Source organism: Herpailurus yagouaroundi, unplaced genomic scaffold, assembly GCF_014898765.1.
Source record: "Herpailurus yagouaroundi ecotype Mexico unplaced genomic scaffold, PumYag 192, whole genome shotgun sequence".
Taxonomy (NCBI): Eukaryota; Metazoa; Chordata; class Mammalia; order Carnivora; family Felidae; genus Herpailurus; species Herpailurus yagouaroundi.
The window spans coordinates 16,758,937-16,776,885 of NW_024412423.1; the positions used below are offsets into that span (position 1 = coordinate 16,758,937).

Below are 17,949 nucleotides of genomic sequence, written 5' to 3' on the forward strand. Positions count from 1 at the left end.
TATGGAAGACCTTTCAATGGAGTAATAGCTGCCAAAACATTATTTTGGGTTTGACAGGTTCAGATAATAAGAGTTTTTAATGGAATCTCCCAAAGTTTGAAGAGAAACCAGAAAACACATTATTTTTAGTGGTTTCTGTATAAATAAGCAACAAAGGCCAAATGATGGTCTTAGCATTATTTGAAAGCAGTAGCAAAGCTACTGGGAGCAAATCTGCCCCCTGGGGGATATTTGGCAAAATCTAGAAACACTTTTGATTATGAATACCCGGAAGGAGCCAGGAGTACCGGCATCTACTCAGTAGAGGCCAGGGATGCTGCTAAACATCCTACAGATACAGGAGATACTGCTTCCCCACAGCCCCCCTTCCCACCAACTCTCCCCCATGAAAAAGTAGTATGCCTTCCAAATATCAACAGTTCCAGTTGAGAAACCCTGACTTAAAAGTTACCACCTTCAGGGGCGCCTGGGTGGCTCAGTCAGTTAAGCACCCAACTTCCACTCAGGTCATGATCTCATGGTGTGTGAGTTTGATCCCGTTGTGGGGCTCTGTGCTGTGCTGACAGCTCAGAGCTGAAGCCTGCTTCAGTTTCTGTGTCTCCCTCTCTCTCTGTCCCTCCCCTGCTGCGTGTGTGCTCTCTCTCAAAAATAAACATTAAAAATTAAAAAAAAAAAAAAGTTATTACCTTCTAAGAAGAGGAAACCCCTACTATCTAAAAAATGTTTAGACTCTTGATCCTATTTTCCCAGGACCTGGTGTTAAGGAAACTTAGTTCATAGTATATGCTTCTCTAATTCCGGTTCATTGTATACAGTGCTTGACAGTGTTCATAAGGCAGAGGATTATTTTATTTGCAGGTGATCCACTTTACTGAAAAACAAACGCTCAGTTTGAATATAAAGTCTCGATTTTTACTCCCATCCAAGTGCCATCCGCAATCCAAGTTCTTCCTGAAATTGAGTTGAGATAAAGGGAAGCCAAGATCTCAGATTCATTGCTAGAGATATTGTATTTCATGAGACTGAAAAAATATGAAATTCTGAGCCTCGGGTGGCCCTCTGGAAACATTACTTTCTGCGGTTCTTCTTAGGCTATCAGCCAGACCTACAGGTTTTGCGATTACTGCTGCCATCCTCGAGGAGGAATGACTGCAACCCTCCGCACAAGGCCAACAGGTAACGCGTCCCAGCAGATTCAGCCGGGCAGCCCTGGGTCCCACGTAAACTCCCCGCGAACTGCGCTCATTGGAAGGTGGGCGGAGCGCGAGGGCAGTGGGGGGGGCCACAAACCTCCTCCGCGCACTAGACCCGCAGCCGGGCAGCCGGGCAGCCGGGCAGCCGAGACAAGTCCGGGTTGGAGGGGGCGGTCCCGGCAGCGGGCGCAGGCGCTAGCTAGCGCCTTCACCCAGGCCCCACCGCCCAGCCCTCAGTCGCGGTCCGCCCCCTGAGGGGCGGAGGAGGGCGCGCGAGCCGCGGCCGCCAGGGCCCGCCCCTTCGCCTTCCAGAGCAAGCGGGCGGCGCGGGGAGGCGGGGCCCCGGCGGCCAGCCCTGTCTGCGCCTCGCTGGCCTCGGAGCTGGCAGACGCTCGGGGGAACATGGCGGCGGCGGAGCTGGCTGTCCCGGCGCTCCCCAACAGCGGCGGCGCGGGGGCGCCGTCGGGCACGGTCCCCGTGCTCTTCTGCTTCTCGGTCTTCGCGCGGCCCTCGTCCGTGCCGCACGGCGCGGGCTACGAGCTGCTCATCCAGAAGTTCCTCAGCCTGTACGGCGACCAGATCGACATGCACCGCAAATTCGTAGTGCAGCTCTTCGCGGAAGAGTGGGGCCAGTACGTGGACCTGCCCAAGGGCTTCGCGGTGAGCGAGCGCTGCAAGGTGCGCCTCGTGCCGCTGCAGATCCAGGTGGGTCCCGCCGGAGGGCCGCGCGCCCAGCCGCTGCTCCCAGTCCCGGTGCGTCTCTGTCTCCGCCCCCGCCGCGCTCCTCAGGTGCCCCGCGCCGCCCTGGCGCCGGGCCCTGCGCGCCTCGCCGGCTTGGAAGGGCTGTGGGGCGATCGCAGTCCTCGGGGACGGCCCAGAGAATGGGCCAGTAGGAAGGTGACGGTCAGCAGCTGTCCGCCCCCGAGGCGGGGGCGGGGGCCTCCCAGCGGGTCGCGGCGCGAGCGAACGCCCCCACGTGTGTGGTCCTCGATCTCCCGCATCAGCTTTGTGTGCCTGGAGCAAGTCCAGCCGCCTGCGTAACCTAAGGGCTGCGCGGTACTAGCTGTGATTTTATTTTGGGCTCATGCCGAATGGGGTAAAGAGTTGATGCGGAGTATTGGCCTTAGGGTTACCCGGAGTTGTGTTTACCACTTGCGGAAACACAGACTTCAGGAGTTAGACCTTTCCCCCTCCTCTCCCCAGCTTTCAGTTTCTGGAGCTTAAGTTTCCCCTAACCTTAAGTGAAATAACCATTTGCGTAGCCTTTTCCTGGTATCTGGCTACTTGAATCTGTTGATTATATATGCGTCGCCTACGTTGAAAAAGTCATTTGACTCTAGGACTGTAATACCTTGTTAATTACCCAACTTTTCCTAGACCACGATTTTCTGGCTTGAGAAAGTTGATGCACCTGAGGATTATTTTATAGCTTAAAATTTTTTTTTTTTGAAGCTGTGCCGTAATACCGTGCGGGTTTGTCTCCTGTCCTTTTTACTCTCAGAAGATTAACTGGAGGATTTATATTTTTGAAAAGAAAGAACGTAAGGTATATTTTAAATACTACACTGTCCACATTTTTTTTTCTTTAGTTGAGAAACTGATAAGCTATTTCTTCCGAAGACCAAACTGAAATGTGGGATTCAGGCTTAGAAGGCATTTTAATATTCAAATGTCATATTCTTAAGATTATTCTCTAGATTCGTTTTTTCCACCTGTATTCGGCTGCAGAATTGGTCTTGTTTCCTGTCACACCAGCACCCATGGCAGAAGCTTCCAAAGCAGGTACTTTTTACTTGGATAGATTTCTTAGGTTCAGAGGACAAAGGCAGTGAGATTCCATTGTCTATTCCTGGAGATCCTAAAGGGATATCTCTGATCCCCCAGAATTTGCCCTGGTGTCCATGCTGGGAATTGTGGTTTGTAGGTGTTTACTACACCCCCATTTTTATGTCTTCAAGAGTTTTTGTGGCTGACACCTCTTTGCAACCTTCTTTGTCAGTGTATTTAGATAATTGCTGCCAAAAATACCCAAGAAGTTGGATGCCCCTTTGACAAATCCATTAATAAAGGCCAGAATCCAAACACTAACTGAGGAGATATGGAGCTATCCTGAGGATGCAGACTTCTTTGTGATGCATTTCCTGTAGTGGTTGGGAGGGAGGGTGGGCCGTTCCCTGATAAGATGTTATGCTGAATCAGGGACTGCCCACCCCACATCTGTAAGTCTTCCCCCCACCCCCCTGCCCAAGATAAGATTTTTTATTTTGAAAAATTCAATGCCCAGGTATGCCAACTCTTTTTAATTAAACATGTGTATACCAGAAACATCCTATACATTCTCAAAAGGCGTTACATAATTTAGGTCACTTGTGGCTTTTGAAGTATTTTGCTTGGTACAGAAGGTAACAATTTTTTTGGTGATGATGTTTAAAATAAAAATTATAATAATAGCAGTACTCTGTTCCATCTTTTCAAAAATGTTATTTATACTTCACTAAATAGTCGAAGAATTCCTAAGCCTCTGTTATATAATACTTCATATATTTCAAAGTTGTAAAAAATATTTTTCTTTTATATTATCTCATTTTAGTACTCATCATACTTTGACTTGTCCCGCTGGGTGCCTCCCTTAGCCTAAAAATAATGTGGAAGGACACACACCTCATATATATCCATAAACCTATTCTGAAGCCTGTTTTTGTGTATTTATGTCTGAGTATACTTAGAGAAGTGACGGGGAAGCTATTTCTTTTCATGAACGCTTTATTACATGGTTTTGGAACCTAGCTGGTTTTAGGAACCTTTAGGTTTTAGGAATCTAAAGACATGGACATTTTGTAGCTAAAGGAGACCATAGAGTTCATGACACCAACATTTGAGTGGCAGCGTTAAGTGCCTGGCACAATGAAAGCAAACATGGATAAGACCCAGTTCTTGTTCCTTACCTGATACCAGAACTCTCACTTTGCAAAAGAGCAGAACAGATGGGAAATTGCCCAAGACTCCAAGGTGACGGTGGAGCTGGCAGAGCTGGGAAGGGCCTTCCTTTTAGCTGCCTATAGCATTCATCTTTTCTTTTTGTGCTTAATGAAAGCATCACGCTGAATAGAAACCGGCCACAAACTTGAGCTTGTAATATCATTTGTTTTGCTGGTGTTCACTGCTCTTTGTTATCGATGCCTGTTGCTTAGGAAGGCTCAAGATGGCCCATCATTGAGGTGCTGCTACTGGGCATGGCAGGCCCCTTCTCCCAGAAGCAGGGATAGAGAGCATAAATTTGGCCAAATGTAGTCCACTGCTTAAATAATGTAACTTGTTATTTTTTCTTCCTGAACACAGACCTTAGAGCCTCGAGGGCCCTGGCTCCCATACTGTATATTCTAGAATTTATTCTCAATTTACATAGGGTTGTGACTTTGCTTTCATGCTTGTTCTGACTGCTACTGCTACTGACCTTGTAAAACACAGTGGTCGCTTGTGCCATACTGTCTGCAACCTGGTTGGTTAAGCAATTCTATGGGGACTGATCTTTGAGACTGCCGTTGCCAGTGTTGGACCTTTGCGTGTCTTCTCTGAAACACTCTGTCAAAATGACCGAGTGTCCGTTGACAGCTCAGGTAGCTGCAGACTGCTCATGTTTCAAGCATGGTTTATGTGTCTTCTGCTTTGTCAGAATGCTTGAAGTCTGAGGAATTTTGAGACACAGAAGAAGAAATGTAAATGAAAGGATTATACAGGGGGAATTTAGGTCATTTTTATAACTTACAGTTTTTAATTTTTCGAAAGGTGTTTCCCAATTTTTAACTAATTGAAACGTTCAACCCTGGGAATACCTGTAAATTTGATACCATATAACCACCACTTTATTTTCCAGCTTGTCACCAGGGAAAGCAGAGCCCAGACAGAAGGGAGGAAGAAATGGACATTTTAGGGAGGATGCCAGTGACGCCATTTTGCCTCCGTACATACGAGGGAAGGCTCTGGCAGCTTTGTGTGGGCAGAAGATAAGGGCTTCCCTGGGAAGGTTATTTTGGCCTTTCCTGAGATGGTTAATTGGGAGGGGATTTGACTCCAGCTTTCGCTTTCTTGGAGGTTTGTTGCTGCTGTTACTGTTTTTAACAGGGGGCATGGACATTTTTAGCTAGAAGAGACCCCAGGGTTTGTGGTGGGAAGGGAGAGAAGGCAGGGTTTGGAAAGAAGAGGGAAAAGAAGCTGTACCCCCTTGGGCTTGCTGGTATGAAGGTGGTGATGTTTGATAACGAAACCTTTACCGTGGGAGCATGTAGGAGGAGCAGGAAAATGATAATGATGAGAAACAGTGGAGAAGCAGGCCTGACAGATCTCTGGGAGGTGACCAGTGTCAGGGCGCTGAGAGGAAACAGCTGGATCTTGAGGGTGTGGTTTGCCTCTACTCCATTGGTTCAGTGGGGTTGTGTGTGTGTCACGTTCAAAAAAGTTAACATTTAACACTTTGGATTACTGCCCAAAGCATTGTATACTACCGCCCCCCCCCCCACCCCGCCCGTGGAGGCTACCTGTAAATATGTGTGTTCATGACACTCTGTGTTTCAGAGTGGAACCTATGCATTTTTTGATTGATTACATGCAGCTCATTGGATCCTTGACGTAGCCCTCTGAGGGAAATGCTGTTTGGTTGCTTTATTAAGAAACTGCTGTTTGAAAATGTTAATGATTTGTCCCATTTCACATAATTGAGTTTAGTGAAATTGAGATTTGGTCTCAGATTCCAACGCCCACAGCTCTGTGGTGTACGGAGCCTTGTAACCCCAGGGGAATCACATCGCTGAAATCTGTTTTCAGGGAGTCAGTCCTCGAGCAAGGCCTTACTGTTACTGTGGTAATCACATTTGCTTGGAAACACTTCTCAGTGAAATAATGATACCCTGTACCCCTTTGGACTCTCTCCCAAGCACATCATTCATGCCTATCTTGTGACTGTAATAGACTCCTACAATTTTGAACACATCATATTTACAATTCCAAACTTTTTTTTTTTTTTTTTTTGAGAGAACAGGTGAGAGAGGCAGAGAGAGAGCATAGAATCTCAGGCAGGCTCCTTGCTCAGCAAAGAGCCTGAGGTGGAGCTCAATCCCACGACCGTGGGATCATGACCTGAGCCGAAATCAAGAGTCAGATGCTCAACTGACTGAGCCACCCAGGCGCCACTACAATTCCAAACTTTAATCATTCCTAAAGGCACACAGTTTACACACTGTAGTAGTTCGCCCTGGAAGGCTGCTGTACCAGAGTGCCACAAACTGAGTGGCTTATACGACAGAAATCTGTTTCTGCACAGTCCTGGAGGCTAGTGATCAGGGCTGACTCCTTTTGAGGGCTGTGAGGGAGAATCTGTTCCATGTTTCTTTCCTGGCTCTTGGTGGTTTGCTGGCAGTCTTTAGCATTGCTTGGCTTATAGACCCATTACCTTAACCTCTGCCTTCAATTTCACAAGGCCTTCTCTGTCCAAATTTCCCCTTTTTATAAGGAGACTGGTCATGTTGGATTAGGCACTCACCCTTCTCCATTGTGACCTCATCTTGACTAGATTTTCAGTGATTCTCTTTCCAAATAAAGTCGCTCTTTGAGGTACTGGGGGTTACGAATTCACCATATGCATGTTGAGGGACACAATTTAACATATAACACCATGTACTACTTTTACGGAAGAACAGAACTGGTACACAGAGCATCCCTAAGCAAGGCCAGCCTCCCTGTGTGTGTCTGCCCTGAGTAACCTGAGGCACTCAGCATGGGAGGTACAGGTTCCTTGCAGATGTACAGCCATTGTGAGAAAATGTCAGAACACATTTTCACTAGAAGAGGGGAAAATAGTGTCATGTTAATGGTTATAATGTACTCGGGGATGAAAAGTTTTTTGTCTTTGAAATCTAAGGTCAAATAACAGCTATGACAGTTCTTAAGAAAGTGGTCACCAGTTTATATTGGAACACTTTTTTGTTGGGGAAGCTACTGGCTCCCATCAATTTTTTGTATTTAAATATTTATTGGAATATGTATTACCTGTATGTGTATATACAGGGTTGTTTGTAGATATATACATATATGAAGGTGTGTATGTATACATCCATATATTTTTATATGTGAGTTTTTCATGATTCCTGAATATGCATCGATCTGTAGTTGTATTTTGCTTGTGATGGCATTTGGTCATCACCACTTTTAATTTGCTAGCCTGCAAATTCTCTTCCACGATCCATTCCTGGATTCTAATTATTTAGTTGTCATGTCTTCCGAGGTCCCCCTGGGCTATGAAAGTTTTTCAGACTTGTACTGTTTTTGATGTCATTGACAATGTTGAGTCATACTGGTCAGATATTTTGGTAGAATGTACCTCAGTTTTGGTTTATCTGATGTTTTTCTAGTGCTTAAAATGGGGTTTGGGGATTTTGAGAGCCAGATCATGAAGGTTGTTGTCATCACATTTTGTCTTATATACTATCAATATGACCTCACAGATTATCTCAGTTTTGATCACCTGGCTGAGGCAATGTCTACCAGGTTTTTCCACTACAAAGTCACCATACTCCCTCTATATTCTACTTTGAGGAAGCAAGTTACTTGGTGCAGACCATGTCCTAGGGGGTGTCAGGAGTTAAAGTCTGACTCGCTGAGAGAAGGCTATCCGGGCATTTTTCATTAACTAAGTTGTAATCAAATCATCGCTGCATAATAATGTGCCTTGCCATTATCTCTGTGGTTTCTCTCTTTGGTTGCTGGAGGCCTACAGGTAAGTTCCTACACTAGAAGGGTTTTGCAAGGTGGTGAGGATCTTATGGCTGCATTTTCTGACGTCCCCAGTCTTTGACTACTATGACATATATCTGATGTGGTTCCTTGCCTGGAACAGGATACCTCACAGTCTGAAAGGAGATAGAGGGAAGCACCAGGTAACAAAAACCCCAGGAGACCACAACTCTCAATATTTAGGATTTCTGGGTAGGTGAGGTTTTATTCCTTGCAATATCCCAGTATTGAGTATTTTGACCATTTTAGTATTGTGGTCCTGGGGTATTACATAATTTAACATTCTCTGAGTTGAGCGTGCTCTAAAACGATCTTGTCCCAGTTTATATGTTATGTACATACTGTTAGTCCTCCACTAGAAGGCTAGAGTGTGGAACTAGTTGAATTGTGATCTGCTTTTATTGTATTTTGAATCTTTTCTCTGTCATCTATCATTTCTTCCTGATACCAGTTTGCTGGTCTCCAGCAGTTTCCTTTCTGGTTTGCCGTTTATAACCTTTTGTGAATTTAGAGTCCGCACAACCAACCGTGTTAGGAATGTATACAGAGTTTGTCCATTATCTGAGATGAGATCTGTGAGCTGAAGATACAGCAGGTATGAGCTGTAGGATGATAGTGCGTGTCCGTCCAGCACACTTAAACCTTTCCCTGTTTACTTTGCCTGCTTCCTGCTCTCATAGCCGTGGAGTGGCGAGAATGGCTGAGTTGCATTGCTATAATCTGAAACAGACCAATTGTGGGTAAGCTGCATTTTGTAGTGTGCCCTAAACACATTGTGGATGACTAGGGACCCACTTGGATTTTGAGCCCTTCTAGCCAAAATTTAATTTTTACTGAGAATTTAAAGTACATATTCATATATAGTGATTGGTTTTTAAAATTGTGTCCTGAGTACCTCTGTATACATCATACTGCTTTGGAAAAGGACCAAAATGGAGGCATGACACCTGCATTAAAATTAAAGTAAGCAAACAGTTAAAGATACAATGTGTAATTTAAGATGACTGAATATTTATGTTAATCAGACTCTATTGGCAAAGTAGGAAAACCCTGTACCTAATGTTCGAATTACAGATGGCACACCCATTCTGCCATGACCTTGGTGTTGCATGTCTGTAGAGTTCACACCAAAGGAAGGTTGATGCCAGAGTGCCTCAGACCAGCACATAGATAATAAAGTACAAAGTCACTCGAACAGTCATACCACTAAAAATAAAAGTGGTATCTACTTGTTAATACTCATATATTTGCTGCTTCTTCTTGATAATAGTCTCCTATATTTGCTTCTGTCTTCTATTTGTACTTTTACATTATTGAAATACTACTGAACTGTGCTCTCTTTTTAAAATTAACATTAGATTATGAGCATTTCTTTGTAGATGGCTCAAATTTTTTGAAAACTTATTTGTATATGTTATTTTGGTTCTCTAAAAAATGTTTTATCATGTGAACGTGTTAAAATTTGTGTAGTCATTTCTGTATTGTTGGTCCTTGGTTTATTTCTAATTTTCACTATTGAAAGCAATTCAGGGAACATCTTTGGATATTTTTGTTTGTTTGTTTGGTTTTGTAATTCGAATCATTTCTTTTAGATAATAGTGGTAGAAATTGACTTACTGGGTCAAACAGTAGGAACACTTTTCTCCTTCATTGACCTCCACTGAAAATAAATGTCGTTGTATAACGAGTGCTAAATCATTCTTTTTTCTTTTTTTCTCAGCTCACCACCCTGGGAAATCTTACACCTTCAAGCACTGTGTTTTTTTGCTGTGATATGCAGGAACGATTCAGACCAGCCATCAAATATTTTGGGGATATAATTAGTGTGGGACAAAGATTGGTATGTTTGTTTGTTTATTTTTTCCAGTTTGCAGAAGCATGATATACATTTATATATGTGCAAATTGTATATTACTAATTGTCTTTGTTTGTTTGTTTGTTTTTTCCAGTTACAAGGGGCCCGGATGTTAGGAATTCCAGTTATTGTAACAGAACAGTATCCTAAAGGTCTTGGAAGCACTGTTCAAGAAATTGATTTAACAGGTGTAAAATTGGTACTTCCAAAGACCAAGTTTTCAATGGTATTGCCAGAAGTAGAAGCAGCGTTAGCAGAGATTCCTGGAGTCAGGAGTGTTGTGTTATTTGGAGTAGAAGTAAGTACCTGTTGTTATGTTTTGGGCACAATGTCATTTGTAAAATCTTGCTATGTCCACAGTGCCGTTTTGTAGATAGATGAGGTGGTAGGCGGTAGTAATGATGAAAAATGGCCACCCTTTATTAAGTGTTGACTGTGTGCAAGGCATTGATCTGCATCTGTTAATTCATTAAACACTCCCCAGTGAGTTTCTGAGCGAATTAAGTACTTTTCATCTCCCCCTGTTATGTAGATGAGGAAACGAAAATACAGATGTTGTACCACTTGCCCAGGGTCATACTGCTGGTTATGGGATGGAATTGAATTTGAATGTGGGTTGATTGATTGTTGCACCTTTCCTTTTAACTACTTTTGGAGCACGTTTTTATTAAAGGCGTTATTTTTATTTATGTGTTGTAGGATTTCACGTTGGTCATGTATTTGCTGTAGAAAAACCATAGAAATCGTGCATTTCATTGTCCTTCACGCTTGATCGCTTACATACCTTTTTAAAGGAACAGAAAACCCATAGATTCTTAATGCTGATTAAAATGATTTTTTGATCTTTTTTTGGATATCTATGAATGGAATACATGTATTTATTCATAGCATTTAAACAACTATTGAATTAAATTTAAAAGTTATGAAAACTGTAAAAACAATGCAGCCCAAATAGTGTTACTTTCATACACCTATGATGTATTGATGGTAGGATTTATACAGTAGGTTTTAAGATGTAGCCTAGGGTTTAGATAGGCGTTACATATTTCTGTATTTTGACTTCGATAATGATGATATAGGGTAAGCTTGTTTGTATTAATGTCATGCCAAATACTGTTGCTGACTTCTGCACTTTTTTTGCTCATTCATCATTGTTCTACCTCATGCCTAATCAAAATCATCTTTGAACAGTCCTCCAGTGCTAATTTTAATGAAATGTCAGTTGATAATTCTCCAAAGCTCACTTGTCATGTGCACATAAGGTTGGCATCCTGGTATTACTGAAATGTGCTTTCATTGCTTATATAACCCAGTTATTGTTGGGACATGTTTTTACTCTGTATTCTCTGCTAATGAATTGTTACAAGTTAGTACTTAGAAAAATGGAGTCTATATAATACATCTGCTTGTGCTGTATACTGGATATTTTTTGCCTTTGTCACTTGTTATTTTTAACTTGGCCTACCTTTACTACTGGGTACCCAGTAACAACTTAGTTTTTCTACTTGTTTCTCAATATGCAGGACTGCTGACTCATTCTTTGTGTTAGGCACTCAGTGTGAGTTCAGAAATAAACCCGACTGCAAGTGGCATCAAAACCGAGTGGTAGTAGTCAGTCGTATGAAGGTCATTCAGATGACAGATGAAAATCTTTAAAAAAAAAAAAAAAAATTCTCACAGAGCTCTAAGAATATGTTCAAGTTCCTAGTGTGAAAAAAACCTGATGTAATCCAGTTCCTGACTTTACAATGAAAAAACCAAAGCCTGAGATGCTGTTTATTTTCAAGAGCACCTAGCAAGTTAGAGGCAAATCTAGGTGTAGGACAAGGTCGTGAGAGCTGTAGTATTCTTTCTGCTTTATCATTGTGTCACGCATTTGTAAAATGCTTTACTGCGTTTTTACGTATGATTTTTTACTTTCCTACTAGACTCATGTGTGCATCCAGCAAACAGCTCTGGAACTAGTTGGCCGAGGTATTGAGGTTCATATCGTTGCTGATGCCACCTCATCGAGAAGCATGATGGACCGGATGTTTGCTCTTGAGGTACTTGTCCTGGTTTCAAACAAATGAGTGGTCAAATTTTCCAAATTAATTTGAAGAATAATGAGTACTTCACAGCAATGAAGCATTTACCTCTTCAGTTTGAGTTGTACTCTGACCATAGTGGACTCACTGACTTCCAGAGTCGTGTGCTGACCAACTTTTGATGTCTTGCCACCATATTGTTTTAGATCTTCTGTCTCCTGAGGTCTGGAGTTCTAGTGAGACCAAAAGCTCTTGCACATCTTTCATTGGACTTTGTTTTGGTTTGATGTTTGAACTTCTAAGAGGTATTCCAGAAAGCTTAGTCTGAACCATTTAGAGATTTGCAAATCAAAAACAGCCCACCTTGGTTTAACTCAGCCAAGTTAAACCAAAGTGGTGGGCCTAAGACTGACTCTGCTTATATTAAGCTTCCTCACATGTGAATCTCTGGGACTAGGAGATATGTCACTGCCTGTGGACACCACTCAGACACATTGTTTCTTGGCTGTCTGCACCAGCGTGTCAGGTTGGATCATAGTCAGGGAATCAGTGATGTTTTGTCAAGGTTGCTTAACAGTCGTCTTCTGTAAGCATTTTCTCTTCCTGTTGAGACGCAAACTACCACATAATTGTTTGAAACATTCACTCCATATTGTGGATTGTTCTCTTTCTCTCTCTCTTGTTTAATTCTAATTCTGTAATAATTTTAGAGTAATGTCCATGTGGATTGAGTTGGCAAGTTTTTTAACTGATCATTTCTGTTGAGAACGGGAAATACAAATTGTTGTTTTTTGTTTTTGTTTTTGTTTTTGTTTTTTGAGATCCTCCAGTGTTGGGGCACAAGCTGGCCTGTGAACCACTTTCTCTGTTGGATTGCTAAATCATTTCGTTAGCTCACAGTGTGCCCAAGGGTGGTGAGGTAAGGCAAATGAAAAAGAGTCAGAGGGAAGAAAGGAGAAAAGTCAGTGCAGAGGGTTGATGCAGAGGCATCTGGGGAATTGGCAACAGCAGTTGTTCTAAGGCCCTGGTTGGCCATCCCTTCTCTAGGAGGGCCGAGGTCCAGAACTTGGAACACTACAAACATCCAAAAAAAAAAAAAAAAAAAAAAATCTTACTTCCTTATAATAAGTTGCAAGGACTTCTGTCATACATTCAAGTAAGTTTTTGAGACATGTCTTTATATTATGGCATTTATCAAGTTTGTTGGCAGTTCTGTCTTCTCACCAGACAGACTAAAAACATAGTCAGGATATTTACTCATTCTTTCAGAAGTAGTCTCATCTCAGTGATGAGGAGTCAAAACACTGGAGGGATAATACTGGTTTGAATGCAGGTTGTGGCATTTAGTAAATCTGTGTCCAAGGACAATTTAGCTAGTACATATGCCTCAGATTTACTGGTGAAATGGAAATAATCATAGCCACTACATGGCAGGATTTGGTGAGGATTAAATGAGTTAATGTGTTGATGGCATTTAGTGTAGTGCCTGATAACAGTAAACACAGGTTAGCTGCTGCATTTACTTTTATTGTTATTATTTATAATAGTCTCTATGAGGTTAGTCTTCTCTGAAACGTAGAAGCATTACATCAGCTTGTAATACCCAGAAGGGACCAGTCGTGAGAAGTTCTCAGGAGGGAAGGAAAGAATCTGGTGTGGGTGGCTTTGGCAGAGACAGAGCCCCCAGCACTGCCTTGGGGTCCAGCATGGAGGTTGAAAAGTTAAAAAAGAATGAGGTCAGGTGTTGATGGAGGAGGCATGCCACATTGCACAATTTTCTCTTAGTCTTTCTTAATTTTATATTTGAGGTGTTGTAGTTTATACCTCATTTATTGGGAGAAATGTTAAGTAACTTTCTTTTAACATGTGACTTTGAAAGTTAAATAGCAATCGGGCCAGCTTCCTTCTCTGTTCCTTTAGAACACAACTACCTAAGGAATTCCTGAAACTCCCCATATTCCCCGTTGAGATTATTATACTAAGATGATTTATAATTACTGTTACTGAAACTTCTGTGCCAGAGTTTGCGGTATGTGGGTTATTCGACAAAATATTTTGAGCACCAGCCATCTGTCAGGCATTGTTTCTTTCAACTAATAATTGGTAGGGTAAATGCAAAATAAAAGAGAAGAAAACCCTCTCTGGAACTTGATACCCTTGTACTTGTGGAGGTTTGTTGATGTTGGTTGGAAATGTATTGGGTTTTGTCTTTGTTCTGCGCTTTGCCCTCTCTGAAGCTGTCATGGCTTTGTGCCCTTGCATTTGGAGATTTGTGGATCACAGTAACTTTTCTTTTTTGGAGGCCTCTTTGGACTGTTTTTGCAAAGTGTAGGGGATGAATTTCAGAAGCCTAATAAGTTATGTATCTGTGTGCATTAAAGATGTGCAGTTTTAACTGCCTCTTTTGAACCCAGGAAAGAAAGAGAGTTTGGGGCCGGTACTGTAGGTGTCCTCACACCTCATGTTGTTGTACACGAACCTGCCTATGTCTGGACAAGTTGGTGCTTTTCTCTCTCTGCTCAGGTACCTTTCAGTTGGGGCTGGCAGGCACCATGGGAAGGTCTGGGAGTCTGTTCTAAAAGCTTTGCACATTGCTGAGCCATGCCTCCCTCATACAGGTTCTTGGCTTGATTAGTTTTGAGTCCAGTCACTACTGGCCATATCTCCGTCTTGGAGCTAAGTAACACTGTGTAGGTTTCAGTTGACTAATACGTGTTTCTGTGCCTCGAGCATTCCAGCCTATTCCCGCCACGGTGACCTGCCTCAGCGTCACTGAGGATTGTTGGCCTGCGGTCAAGCAGATTGTGGTCAGCAGAGCACTAGGGAAAGCTGGTTTCTTCAGGAGTCATCTGATTTCTTCCTTCCATCTGGGAACAAACAGTTCTCTGTCCTTCTTGCCTCACTAAGGAACTAGAGAGATAAGCAAGGACTGACCTCTGTTGGCACTCTTGAGTGTAAAGCACTCTTGCGGACACTGAAAGTATGTGATTGGGATTCAGAGCAAATCATTGAAAGTCTGCTGGTTGAACCTTGGCCAGTGAGGAAGGCTGGGCAGGACCGCCAGCTAGTGAGTGAGGGAGCTGCGTCTGAAGACATTCACACAGCTGCGCTGCATCTAGTCTCATATTTGTCCCCTGCCCTTGTCTCCGAACCTAGCACACAGCCCTGGAGATTTCTTAGGGTTTTGGTATGGTAGGCAGAAGTTGACTAAAAGGCAAGGAGGAGGAAATTAGCTTCCAGAAGTCTTTAAGAAACTCAGAGATAACTTACCTGGGTTATTTGTCTCAACATAAAGAGTACTAGCGTAGCACGCTTGCTGTCTTTCCTCGCTCTTCCCTATGTAACTCTGCTGTTTGTTCATTTCTTTAGAGTTCTCGTCAGCTGCTCTGCGTGCCCTTCCACACTGGCTGTTGAGTCCAAGCTTGCTTTCTGAAGAGTAGGCTATGGCTCCTACTCCATGCTGCGTCCTTGGGGTTAAAAAGGAAGGGGTTGCAATGCCCGTGGGAAAATTGGGCAGGTGCATCTACAGTCATCTGAAGGATTAACCTTCACTCTGCAAGGATGTCCTGGCTCTTCATGGGACTCCTTCTTTATGAGGAGTGACTGATCTAGGTCATTTCTTCTGACCTGCCTGGGAATTATTTCTAACCACCTGTCTTCCATGGTTCTTTTAGTAGATGTTTCTTGGAATAGCAGTTGGCCAGTTTTTTCCCTGTAGTTTCTGATAACAGAGACATCTAAGAGTACCTCTCTACTCTAGAATTCTCATTCAGTTCTCGATCACTCTCTGCCTTTTTCTCGACTTTGTCTTCTTTGCCCTCTTCCTTCCCTCCTTGAGATTTCTGTCCTTGGTTCTTTATTATGGTTCCCCTGGGGCAATTTGGCAAGGACATTCATTGACCCGTCAGTGAAACTTTAGACAGCCTTAATTTTATACTCGTGTGTAGTAATTCTGAAGTTTATGATGGTGGCAGTGGTGGTGGTTCTGTTATCATCATCCCAGGGGCACATTCCTAGACCTTGCTTGGAGGTCTTCTTTTTTTTTTTTTTCTAAATTTCTTTTTGGTAATATTTATCTGTTTTTGAGAAAGAGAGAGGGGCGGAGCGTGAGTGGGAGAGGGGCAGAGAGAGAGGGAGACAGAGAATCCGGAGCAGGCTCCAGGCTCTGAGCTGTCAGCACAGAGCCCCATGTGGGCCTCGAAGTCACGAACCGTGAGATCATGCCCTGAGCCGAAGTTGGACACCCAACTGATTGAGCCACACAGGTGCCCTCACTTGAAGGTGTTCTACCACTGGTCATTTCTTATTTACAGGAAGGACACACATGCTGTAGGTCACATGTTTGGAAATAGAGAAAAAATAAAAATCGTTGTGCATTCATAGTCTTGATTTCTTTTCCTCCCTGGTACATATAAATCATAATATTAGCTATGTGTTTTCTTCTGCTTATTTCTTGTCCGTATTACTAATATAGAGAATAATCATAATGGGTTTCTGGTTTGTCTCCATGGGTGAATTTGATGGTATGACTAAGGACCATGGCTTTACTAGAGGACGCTAATTAACTGTGTCCTACCCTTGCTTTTGCTTCTGTAATATACTGTTCATTGTCATGCTTAGTTCTTGATTTGTCCTTATCTTGTTTTTGTTTTTTTTTTAAGCGTCTTGCTCGAACTGGGATCATAGTGACGACCAGTGAGGCTGTTCTGCTACAGCTGGTGGCAGATAAAGACCATCCAAAATTCAAGGAAATTCAGAATTTAATTAAGGCGAGCGCCCCAGAGTCAGGCCTGCTTTCCAAAGTATAAGGACGTTTGAAGGACTGGCCTCTTCCTCGGCATCAGGTGACAGGACTGTAAGCCCAGACAAGCTCTTGTCTCTACTAGAATTAAAACGTTCAAGTCAAAAATTGGCTCTTCTTTTGCGCCTCTTAGTAAAACGTAAGCAGTTAGACCCTTCGGGTACCAGCATTTAGTTACAGTGTTGAAGGCTTCAGGTGCTGCTTTATTCCTTTTCTTTTTGTTTTTGTTTAATGTGCTTTTATTTATTAAAAATTATAATGGAGGTGCCTGTTTTGTCTTTACTGTACCACAGATCATTATTTTCTAAAGTGAATACTCTTGTGACGTTTTCTTAAATTGTGCACTGTAAAGAAAAATATGCCGATCATGGTTTGACTTTTGTAGTATCATTCAGATCTATGTTGTAGTATGGATTCTGTGCTTTTACTTTACAGGTTGATTGAAAGAGGATTATTAGGTGAGAACTTAAAACAGGCCTTTGGATCATGTTACCCCTTTCCTTCACAATGCAGTCATCTTACTTGAGTGAGTTGCATTGATCTAACCAAACAAAATTATATTGAATAATTATGTTTCTTTCTTGAGTATGCTAATTTTCTTGTTCTAGTCATCATCACAAATTCTGTTAATGTTCTTTTTTTTACTGGGATATTTTACCTAGAAAGACTCATTGGGCCGTTGTTTGTTTTAATTTTGTAAATGGAGTGATTTACAATACTGTATAATTAGTGACGAGCTGACTTTGGCTGAATGTGTTTACAGCAATCTTGAATACATATTCTAATATGCATCAGATTTAGCAAAGAGTTAAAGCCTGGGTAAAATCGAGTTTTTCAGTGTCCATATTCTTATTTGATATTTTCTCTTCCTACCCTCCAAATATTACAATTAATGCAAAGGCTTGAGTAATGATTTGGTAGTATTAATTTTGTAGTCATTGCTACTCTTCAATAAATTTATTTTCTTTAAAAACTTATTAGAGGGTTTTAAAACTTTTTTTTATATTATGTGAAATATGGAACATTGCTGTCTTTTATATTAAAGTAATTAAAGAAAATGTATTATGTGAATGAAATTATTTTGTTCCCCATAATATAGCTCTATGAGTACTATACCAGGCATTCGAATATTTATTTAAAGGTGTAAAACTTTTGACATTTAAAATCTCTCAACCAAAGGGAGTTGTCAAAGGAAAATCCTTTGCAGGTGGGGCAAATGGATTTTACTGAAGGGCCTTTTCATTATTTAAGAGTAATTGAATTGTTTATATTTCTTTTGTCATTGTA

At 42.2% G+C, this 17,949-nt stretch overlaps 1 protein-coding gene across 1 annotated transcript; it reads left to right on the plus strand.

Annotated features, from left to right (window-relative positions):
* The first annotated feature begins 1,546 nt into the window (after positions 1-1,546).
* Positions 1,547-17,724, plus strand: ISOC1 (isochorismatase domain containing 1). Its single transcript, XM_040444384.1, has 5 exons — positions 1,547-1,898; positions 9,700-9,819; positions 9,929-10,132; positions 11,763-11,879; positions 16,523-17,724. Exons 1-5 carry the CDS (start codon positions 1,596-1,598, stop codon positions 16,667-16,669), a joined length of 891 nt encoding a protein of 296 aa, XP_040300318.1. The 5' UTR covers positions 1,547-1,595; the 3' UTR covers positions 16,670-17,724.
* Positions 17,725-17,949: the final 225 nt, after the last annotated feature.